Consider the following 12,151-nt stretch of genomic DNA (forward strand, 5'->3'; position numbering starts at 1 on the left):
TATAGTTTTTCAATTTATATGTCCTCTTCGAATTGGTGAATGAATAATTGGTGTCTGCCAGGGTAGGCTTTCAGTTACATTAGTAAGGTATATGATAAAAGAACATCCTATATCTGGGGAATATTATAATTTTTTTAGACGTGTGGTGTTTGAATATCAAAATATCAACCTTCCTCTTCCTAAGGACATTGTACAAGGCAACTAAATATTAAGGAAATGGGCAGCAGCATGATTCTTGGCCCTACTATTACCAACCTGTCCGTTCAGTACGGTGATTATAGGCAAACCCTCCCATTTGGAGAGGCCTTTGGTCCAGCAGTGGACTGTTATAGACTATTAATGATAGCCTTTTATGTGTGGAGTGCACTACTGTTTTGTTGTTATTAGCATAAGTTTCAATATTGACCTGATTTATATCTATTGTAACTTTCCTTTGTCTTAAATTTTAATACGTAGAACAGAGTTTTATGATCTATTGTAACTTCACTAACTAATTTGGAACCTAGCCAATTATATAATTTTAGTTATGATTGATAGTCTATTGTGCTATGTTGACCCCAACACATAAGATTACCATGTAAAGCCAAACAACCCAAATACAGTGCAAAATTTGCATTATAAATTGAGTAAGCATAAAAATATCACTATTCAAATTACGTTAAACTGATAGCTGAAGTTAACTTTTTAGTCGTACTTACTGAATTGGAACAAATTTGCAAAAAAATATAATCATCAACTTACTGTTGCGATAGTTTTATCTCTAAAAATACAATGATCAAATCAGTTTGCGACCTGTTTTTAATTTTATTTATTATTGAATAAGCAGAAATAAAACGCGATTTGTATAACACATATAAATATCATTAGATTAAGTATACAATTGTTAGCCCAACCCTGCAGATGGTTCCCTACGTAGAAACGTTTTCTAGATGGAAAAGAAAGTCTAAACTTTCGAGTTTTATTTCGCAAACTTATCTTAGTAGGTACTTACCAAAGTATTCTGGTACCCCAATCCCGACTCGTCGTCAGAGGTTTCGGCTTCCTTCTTAGACTCCTTCATAGTTGTCAGTTTATCACAAATCAAAATAAATTAAACTCCCAAAACAAAACAACGCGAAAATTTACACTTTGCAAAATGTTTGCAAATCGAAGCCGGAGTCGTTCACGACGGTCCACTTTTTTTTTAAATAACAACGGGCTTTGACTTACGATGTCCGTTCAGTAACCACCTCCTTCATGGTCCGGAGTATCACACGATTATTTTGTAATTGAATAAACGCGATTTAATGCAAATTGCGCGTGAGCCAACAGGAAATGTCTACAGCACAACGCGCGTTCAAATTATATCTCGTCCAATGACCGACTGGGAAGTGCGAGTTGTCAGTTGACAATCTTAACGTGACACTTGTATTGCCGCCTGTCAAATATTTACCGACCGCTGGGCGCTGTGTCAACTCCATTGCATTCAAAGTAAGCAGAATGACCATGAACTAGAACTGGCGGCTTATCAAAATCTACTGATTACGATCTCTTATAATCTGTTCATATCAATGAGACAACTTAAATAGGTGGGTACACATAAGACGAAATAAAATTGATTTATAGAATTAACCATTGTAAGGACGTAACTTCGATCTGAGGCACGACAACAAAGTTATCGTACCTAATTTGAACGCAACTAGGTATTTGTTTTCCGGACAGGTTTTCCGCGTTCGATTTGAAATATAGCTACGGAGCTAATCCTGCTTCTAGGTAGGTAGCAGATTTTTTTATCAATTCGTGTGGTAGGTACCTACCTAAAAAAGTAAGTTTTATTTAAAACGTGATCCATTTTGTGCTAGATAAGATAAATTGACGTTTGGAAAATGTTTAGGCAAAAGAATCTCAAATCTCCATATCCTTATGTGTACAGTCAAAACTAAATTTGTAATTGACAGTAATACTTAATAGTAATTATGTATTGAGAGAGTTATTTATTCAAGAGAAATTTTAACAGAGGCGTAAAAGTGAGTGCCTACCTATTCGTTTAATTTTAACTAGTCCCGAAATTGCCACTAGCTCTTTAGCTATTATAAAAGTGTGCGAAGTGGATTTTATTTTATTGTTTTGTCTATTAGATTAGATTATACGTTTACATACAAAAGAGTTCTAGGATGTCGTTGCGGTCCACCTTATCTTATTAGTATGATTTTGTTATCGATCGGTAATCTGTAAAATATTCCTTTCAGAGTCCATGTCCGATAATTTTTTTAGCTGTTTTGGAATTAACATTTCATAACATTTTCTAGTTGATAACAATTGTATTCACAGACATATAAAATGAATTCTCCAAGTGTATTTTCCAACAAACGTATATCCCTTGCGAATAAATGAATAAATATACTAAGACAATACATCGCCACCTAGTTCCAAAGTAAGCGTAGCTTGTGTTATGGATACGAAGACTATTGAATATTTTTTTAATGAATAATATACATAAATACTTATAATAAATAGATAAACACCCAGACACTGAAAACATTTATGTTCATCACTCTAAGATTTTCCAGTTGTGGGAATAGAACCCACCGCCTTGGACTCAGAAAGCAGGGTCGCTGCACACTGCGCCAATCGGCCGTCAAATTCCTATTGTGTTGGGGGCCAGCGATGTATTCATACTATTTCCGTCATTCCACCAGATTCCAGCACATTCAAGGAGGCGTCGAAGCTAGAGCTAATAGTAGTAGGAGAGGATTCGATATAAGGCTTTGAAAGGAATCAAACTCAAACGAAAGTTTTCTAGCCACAGGTCTCAACTGATAAGAATCCCTAGATCTAAACAAGTTATACCTATCAACCGACCTGGCACTGCGGATATTTTTTGATTGCAAGGAACGTCCCAAGTAACGAATGCATCGTTATTTGGCAAAGAAATATTATGAAAATTCAGTTTAATTTGTTATACCTACTTACTCCGCGAAAAGCAGGAGAATCTGTAAGATGTAATTAACAATTATTCATTGTTAAGTCAACATCTCCTGAGGACGCTCCGGTTTCGGAGCAAAACGTGCGTAGAGGTTACATTGCCCAAGATCTGTTTGGTGTGGAGTATAAGGATTAAAGAAATTATAAATTACACCATACAGATTCTCCTGCTTTTCGTGGAGTATAGAAAATAAAGCTTAATTTTAATAATATATCATGGAATTCCGTAAAGCAACGCCTGCTTCTATCCAATAAGATAAGAGAAATTCACAGAATAGAAAAATAGGTAATACCTCTTTTCAGTTCGTATACCTAATTGCGTAAAATCGTTCACTAAGTTTTGCTTCAAAAATCATCATAATTAGCATTTAATTAACGCGGGTGAGAAGCGTATAATTTTAATTAAGGTATACGTATATGCCTAGCATAAGCGTCAGATTTTGTAAGATTTTGTTTTAAGATGGGTTAAATAGTTGAATTGTTTGAAATCACGTCCACGTGACGTTTAAATTTATGATCAATCAAAAGACTTGGCGATTGAGGTTGATTGAATACAATACAATTGTGTATCTACCCCAATTCGTATGACTTTTGCGTGGTATTCGGATATACAAACTAAGTCTGAACAAAACAGGCGAACGACAACCTTTCTTAAGAACGCTGTCTTTACGAGATATATTTTAAGTTCTAGAGAAAAGTTGTACAGCTTGATCAGACCTACAACAACATATTTTATGTAACAAAGATTTTTATTTATATTATTACTCTTAATTTGTACACCACATGAAGTAAAAGAAATATACAAGAAAAATGAAACATAAAAATAGAAGCAGAATACAAAAGGCGGCCTTATCGCTTAGTAACGATCTCTGCCAGGCAACCTTAACAGAGGAGAACAAATATACTGTATTTAATTTAAAAAAAAAAACGCTATTTCCCCGTTTGTCACCGGGGCGGGTCGCTAGTCATTGATGAAAAGACTAGCGATCAAAATATAATAAAAACTTGATTGTTACACATTTTCATCGGACTTTAGCGAACCATTAAGCCATTCCACACGGCTCTCACAACTCGAGTTAAAGCCATAAATACAGAGGGCATAACAATGGCACTGATAAGTAACGGCGTGTAAAACAAATGTTATTCATGCCATTGTTTCAGTGGTCAGCCATTATTTAACGCTCCGGCGTGTTATACATATTATACGGTGTGCACCTAGCATCCAAAAGATGGTGGCTAAGCTATAATATGGTACATCGCGTAACTTTATGTTTTAAGTCATGTGCAGTGTCAATCATCAGTCGCAGCCTTTTAACGTTCCATACCTCTTAGCAGAGAGACTCCCCACGCTTCTTCGTTGGGCTTAAGGGATTATGATCACAAGTAAGCGATAATAACCGGGACCGACGGTTTAACTTGCTCTCCGAGGCATGGGGTTGATAACGACAATTTCCTAACTCAAGGCTGGTACTGAAATCTTTAACAGAAACTTCTTGGCCCGATCCAGAAACTCGTGATCCGAAGTTGAACATGATAACAAGACAGGTGCTCTCAACTATCATGTACCTGGAAATCGCGGAGGTGTTAAGTCTCGTTACACCGGTAACCACGTCCTTTAGACCGCAAGACAGCGCTGCTGCTTGGTAGAAGAAATAAGCATGGCTGTAGTACTGCCCCGGACGAGTTGTGTCACAACAAGCTTTACTACAACAAATGGTTCTCAATTAGGGGTAATTTGGGGATTCAAATGAGCGAAACGGAACGGGCGCACCCTACCGTCTACATTGTCAGGCCCTACACGGTGAGACCTACTTGTGGGAGGCCCAGCAACCAGCCAGCGGACGATGACGGCTAGGGGCGCTCCGTGGACATCTGCAGGGCTAGCACGGGCAGGAGACAAAAATTATATCCTCCGATAATATCCCCTGACAAGGGATAAAATTAACGTGTCCACCTGCTAAAGCACGGGAACAGGGAATAGGAGAAGTTTACCCCCGTTTATTTTTACACCTATATTATTTGCACTTGTGCGCCAGTGCTCTGAGAGTTGATAAAGCTGAGGAAGAAGATACATTTTCATCTTTTCCCCGGGGAGATAGTTGTCTCCTGCCCATGCTAGCCGTGCTGGGGGTTTATATCCGCACGAACGGCTTCCCATGTTTCTGCCTTTACAAAGCTGAAAAGAGCAACTACTGAGTTTCTTGCCGGCTCTTCTCGGTAGAATCTGCTTTAAGAACTGGTGGTACAGTCATTACAAACAGACATACTTGATGTTTCGAAGTGCTTACAAAGGCCTACTTGAAATTAAAAAAAAAAAAACTTGGTCGCATAGATGACACATGCTCCACCTACTAAATACAATTAAACGCTCGTTTTGTTATCAGAATGCAAAACAAATGAAACAACACTTTTAAAACGTATCATATATTTCTGACGTTATCAACTGAAATAAATATTGAAGAGAGATAACATTTTTAACTTAAACGCGAAACAGGTACGTTATACCAGTAGCTAGAAGTATCACAATACATATCGATGCTAAAACGGTTGTACACAAAACTTGAATTTAACCTGCTAAGACGAGCTGGCTGAAAACGGTAAGAGGCGTAAGTATACCGTAGGTGTAGATAGGTAAGGAAGTTTATCACCAAACTAATGACAGGCCTGCCTTGTAGCACGCGTATATATATATCCCTGAATATATATCCCGGTTTCGGCATCGTTCAGGGTGTGGAGGACAATGGGACTCGCCATACATTGGGGGGCCATAACCTTGACGAGAATGCGGAAAATACGCATGTGAAACCCGTACTCTCCCCTATGGGTCCGTCGAGTGACACACAGAGTTTTCAGTCGGTGCAAGTCCCACACAAATACTCCGTTTACCCCAACGGAGTGGAATGCGTCAGGCATTTTTCAGTTAATATATATATGTAAAAGAAAGCAAAAATGCATCGCTAGATCGCCTGACAAACTTGTAACTTGCTTAAGTTGACAAGACAGTACCCTTGGTAATGGTGGCGAGACTTTTTTCCTAAAAACAATGGGAACTTCCACCATGATTGACTCCAACAATACTAAGAAAGCAGGTCGAAAAGAGCCCATACATAATATAATGATTTGAAAATTTTCCTTCCCGCACCTGTCACCCGGGTAAGGCAAATTAGCCTCGAGGCCCTTAACTTGGCCAAGCCTCGCTTTGGGGGGAACCTCTTTACACTAATAGGTATTCTACAACGATAGAATGTGTAAAAAATATCCTCCATCATAAAAGTTATTATATTATTCAATTTAGTTTATGGCAAGTTTACATTATTCCAGCTACAGTCGTTGGGTTGGCATAGTCGCTAAACAGTGGGAGGTCACGTTGAGAGCTAATTTTAGATACTTATTACAATTTCTAAGCGACACAAGATCTTTTAAGTGCTAAACTACAAACAAAGACGTGCAAAGCGAATATCACATCGTCATGGTGTTGCGTAGAATGGGTTCAATAAACTAAATGGGTTATACCTATTGATGGGGAAGTATTATTTATAGACCGTTTATAAATTTCTGACCTCCAACAGCTATAAACAATCTTTACAAACTTCGTTTAACAATTATTTATTTCGCATGCATGAAGCTAAATATATAGTTTTTTTCGACTTTCGGTGTAACTGGAATTTCATTTGTACAAAGTCGAATATAGAACTTTTGTTAGTCTAACCCGGCTAGCACTTCATGGAATCACTTGATCCAGCCACTAGAATAATGTGCCAAGGTCATAAATTCAAGTATTGTGCACTTAACATTATCGATGTAGCACTTTACTTTTTGATTCTTAATTCAACTGAAAATACGGCAAAAAACTATTACAGAGTAATATATATATGTAAAAGAAAGCAAAAATGCATCGCTAGATCGCCTGACAAACTTGTAACTTGCTTAAGTTGACAAGACAGTACCCTTGGTAATGGTGGCGAGACTTTTTTCCTAAAAACAATGGGAACTTCCACCATGATTGACTCCAACAATACTAAGAAAGCAGGTCGAAAAGAGCCCATACATAATATAATGATTTGAAAATTTTCCTTCCCGCACCTGTCACCCGGGTAAGGCAAATTAGCCTCGAGGCCCTTAACTTGGCCAAGCCTCGCTTTGGGGGGAACCTCTTTACACTAATAGGTATTCTACAACGATAGAATGTGTAAAAAATATCCTCCATCATAAAAGTTATTATATTATTCAATTTAGTTTATGGCAAGTTTACATTATTCCAGCTACAGTCGTTGGGTTGGCATAGTCGCTAAACAGTGGGAGGTCACGTTGAGAGCTAATTTTAGATACTTATTACAATTTCTAAGCGACACAAGATCTTTTAAGTGCTAAACTACAAACAAAGACGTGCAAAGCGAATATCACATCGTCATGGTGTTGCGTAGAATGGGTTCAATAAACTAAATGGGTTATACCTATTGATGGGGAAGTATTATTTATAGACCGTTTATAAATTTCTGACCTCCAACAGCTATAAACAATCTTTACAAACTTCGTTTAACAATTATTTATTTCGCATGCATGAAGCTAAATATATAGTTTTTTTCGACTTTCGGTGTAACTGGAATTTCATTTGTACAAAGTCGAATATAGAACTTTTGTTAGTCTAACCCGGCTAGCACTTCATGGAATCACTTGATCCAGCCACTAGAATAATGTGCCAAGGTCATAAATTCAAGTATTGTGCACTTAACATTATCGATGTAGCACTTTACTTTTTGATTCTTAATTCAACTGAAAATACGGCAAAAAACTATTACAGAGTCTATTTTAATAGAGATTTACCTAAGTACCAACCGTGAAGAACAGAATTAATTGCTTAGTCTATTTGCGTTCTTATGTACAAGTCTCAGCAATCCTAACTCTATAAGAATTGACTTTTGTCTTAATATACAAATGGGTCTACATTTTTCTTCTTCGCGGTATAACTTCACCGTATGACTTTTATTATTAACGAGCACAACTTAAATATTAGAAGCCTTATTAATGAACGTTGCATAGGTGCTAATTCACCATTATCAAACCATTTATACAAGGCACGGGTCTCCTCACAGAATGAGAAGGAATTAGGCTGAAATCCACGACGCTGGTCAATTGGACGCTGGCGGTTTGGTACTGCACACGCCTTTGCGAACATTATTGGCATAACCCTTCGGGGGCATTTAAATATTACCTAAGTAGATTTATTACAATTATTTACTCCCCCTTGTCAGATAAAGTAAGCAAAGCTCACCCACCCTGCTTACATAAACATTGGTATATGCATTTTTCTTTTAATTTGTGGTTTGCTTGTAGCAACCCACACATTAAAGAATAATATTACGAACAAAAAAAAACTACTGCGCACATTATTATCATCTAGACCCCCCCCCCCCCCCCATACAGTGCTTACGTATTTCTTGAATGACCCCTTAGGCATGCGGGTTTCCTAACGATGGTTGCCACAGTTTACTCAGAAAAGTTACAGGTAACTGTAACTTTGCTTGGGATTGAACTCGGTTCGGTTTCACTAGGCTATCGCAGCCTACTTAAACATTGATTTCTCTTTTACTGACGGTAATAAGACATTTGAAAGAAGAAGACAAAACATTGTGTTATATAATGGCTTAACAACATTTATTAGTAAGAGAGTACCTAAGTAAATTTGCGAATTACTGTAGTACACAAATCTCTGGCCTTCATTATCCATTTTTCACAATTCACCATAATTCTTAGCCTAGTCCAACTGCTGGGATTCGTTTCAGGGATATAATTACTTAAAAGATTATTTATGATCACCTGTAGGTGTCACATAATAACTGGGACCTCACGTGCTCGCCCAGGCACGGAGTTACGCAGCGTAACTCTAACTTTCTAACTCTAGGCTCGTGCTGAGAACATAATTTTTAACCGGCTCCACCCGGAAATTGGGCCGAGTGCCTCGAAATCCGTAGCCAACGTGCCGAGGCAGACCAAGAAAAACTATATTTCCAAATCTAAATTTTAGCTAACCTATCCCTGCACAGGCTACTGTTGAAGCAAAGCACTACTTTTACTCCAGTTAATTTAATTTAGAGATTTGTGTACAAAACCAAATAAGCACCATTATAATATAATAGTAAATCACAAAAATAGATTTAATGAGATACTTAAGTAACTAACAAGATAATAATCTATCAGGCCCCTGATTTCGCATGGTATTCAAATTATAATGACGCACATATTTCGTATTTGTGACGTAAATTTTGACAACTCTCCCTAGCTGTTGACAAAACTATGAATCTTTACGTCACATATTTTGGTATTAAAATTTTAATGAAGCACATATTTCGTATTTTTGAAGAAAAGACAATAAGACAATTTAGCTGTAGACAAGACAATAAATCTTTGGTGGTAAAATGTTTTGCGTTCCGTATATTAATACGTAACTAAATGGTAACAAGATCAACATTCCAATCTTAACAGATCGACCTCAAAGCAGCTCAAAGCAGCAGCAGAGAGGTTTCCCGGGTCCATGTCTAAATGTTGGCCCAAAATGTGTTATAATTTAAATACAATGCAGAAGCAGGGTCAAGCAGGACTGTTTTTTTATTTCGGTGTATATGAAATTGAGCTAAACACTCATGGAAAGTTGCCATTAATATCCGACAAACTACTATACTAAACTCAATTTCGGCAATGGAGATTACGCAGAGCTTAACAGTTACGAGTATTTAATGCCAACTTTTCATAACATTACATTAACAGCAATACTATAAAATAGAAAGTTATTTTTGCGTTTACCAACAAATCCTAAACTATACAAAATTGGCAGCTCTTAACCAGTGCTGTCCATTAAAACCGGGAGCAGAAGGAAAAGGATTACCGGACTTTTGGACCCGTAAATTTAGTTTAGTTTAGAAATTGTGTACAACTGAACTTTCTCCAGACACCATCTTAAGTAATAAAACTAAAAGAAAACAAACATGGCACAACAATAATAAATATTTGAGTAAAACTATTAACAGAATACAGACATTTTATACTTATAGATCAAATATGAAAGCTAACCGCCGGTTTCTATAACGCAGTTCATTAACGAAATTAGCAAATCGACTTAGTGATCGATGATAATTTCCAAGTTTACTTACCAAAATGGCGATTAGTTAACAACAGATTTGAAACTTAAATGCCACGTCTAAAAATAGTGCTGTCCTTTTCCATAAAGAACAAAGTGACTTAAAGACTTTTGTTGTTGAAAAAAGTTTGAATCAATATCGTTCTAGTACGATATAACCCATCTTTACAGGCACTTTTGAAAATTAATACAAATCAGATTTTTTAAAATTAAAACCTTCAAGAAACTCATCACAATTGCTTTTTATAAATCACTTTTAATTTAAATCATTCAATCTATAACGTTGATAATCTTCTTTGTTAAATAAATGTCACAGTTATCATTTAATTTTTTCGATCGTTATGTGGTTTTGCGATGGTGGCCGTTTCAATAAATCGACCCCAAATCAAAACTGATTACCTATTCGCAATGGCTACATTATATAGTGTTTGTCGTACGCTGACTTTATCAGCTTTACAGAAACTGGGGTTCCAAATAACACATTGATGATTAAATAAAATGTATTTTTTTAAATTTAATATTCCTAATATTTAATTTTTAAAATAACATCGGAAACTTACATACACTTAATCTTTTATGGTTAAACGTGTTTATTTACGAGAAACTAATAAAATGAGAGAAGATCAATGGAATATATAAATATAATAAGTAAGTAGAATACTTTAACCACCATTCCGAGAAAAAGCAATAAAATTAACGCGTCCATATTGCTGTTGAATACATTATCGATAATCATCGCAAAAAAGACAATATTGATGAAAACACGTTGAAATAAATGATAAACATCATACTTACGCAAATAGATAAATAAACATAGATTATAATATACAATGAAGTCTTTATAATACGGAAATTACTACATCGCGATTTAAAACATGTTTATTAGAATAATTGTTAAGTTCATCGTATCAGGGCCGATTTTTCAACCGTCAAATAATGATAAACCGAGGATTCAATTTGACGTAGGAATTAACAAGTTTTAGGAGATGAGTCAAATTAAGTCCTCACCGTAAAAATGATTATAGATGCTTAAAAATTACAGGCGAAAAAACATAAATATCGTTTACATCGAGATTTCATCTTTTTCAAGGGGTTTTTCCACTATTTTGCCAGAAATTTCCAATGAGTTGTAGAGTTGAGTTATGGGTAAACCCTCTATAAGGTCTCAGGGCTGGCGATCCTATCCGAGGGCTTTAGAATCTCCTGGATAGGAGATAGGAAATCGTTGTGGTAACTTCAGGACTGAGGTCGCTATTTGAAGTTGCTCATTACTTGTGTATTGTAGGGTGCGATATTAGTTTGGAATTATGTGATTTAGTAACTTAAGTCAAGATTATATTTTTTTGGGTGAATCTGTGATATACAATGAACATTAAGCCATAACTTCTATATTCTGCGAAAAGAAGAATCTGTACGGTGTCATTTATAATTTCTTCAATCTATATGCACACCGAATCTTCGACAATGTACTCTCTACGCACGTTTCGCTCCGACACCGGAGCATCCTCAGGAGATGTTGATGTCTTAATCTAATGCCCGTCTTTACTAACGACGGCCATAAGTAAATAAAGCCTAATCTAAGCAAATTCCTAGGCATATGTTTTGTTTGAAAATTAAGGTCATACACGTTGAAAGTGTCTAGTAGTGGTCATTTAATAAGGAGAGTGATTGTGATGAGGTAGCAACAAATATATTTCATATTGGCATTCTAAAAATTGCGAACGGAATGGAAATGAAAATTGAAACAAAAAAACCATAACACCGGATACCGAGCAGAGTCTGCCGACCATGAGTGTTTGTATTTGTAGTGCCGCCTTCTAAATAACTCTCAGAAAGCGGACACGAACACCCGTTTTCACTAACGATGGACAAGGCAATGCCTAAGTAAGTAACTCCTAGTCAAAGAAGATTCCTAAGGATACATTTACCTCGATTTTCTCCAGGCAACTCATATACCTTACTTGTCAATGGTTTTTGCCACAAGATGTGCTATTTTGTGTTTGTATTATCATATTGTTCATTTATGTTTATTATAAAAAAACGTTTTTTTTT

The 12,151-nt window shown here is 36.3% G+C and overlaps 1 protein-coding gene across 1 annotated transcript in view; it reads right to left on the reverse strand.

Annotated features, from left to right (window-relative positions):
* Positions 1-1,447, reverse strand: part of LOC120634474 (chloride channel protein 2) — an 81,530-nt gene extending 80,083 nt beyond the window's left edge. Inside the window, exon 1 of the mRNA XM_039905090.1 lies at positions 992-1,447. Within this exon, the coding sequence (XP_039761024.1) occupies positions 992-1,060 (69 nt within the window). The 5' untranslated portion in view covers positions 1,061-1,447. The remainder of the gene's footprint in view (positions 1-991) is intronic.
* Between the last annotated feature and the right edge of the window lie 10,704 nt (positions 1,448-12,151).

This window comes from Pararge aegeria, chromosome 24 (genome assembly GCF_905163445.1).
Source record: "Pararge aegeria chromosome 24, ilParAegt1.1, whole genome shotgun sequence".
Taxonomy (NCBI): domain Eukaryota; kingdom Metazoa; phylum Arthropoda; class Insecta; order Lepidoptera; family Nymphalidae; genus Pararge; species Pararge aegeria.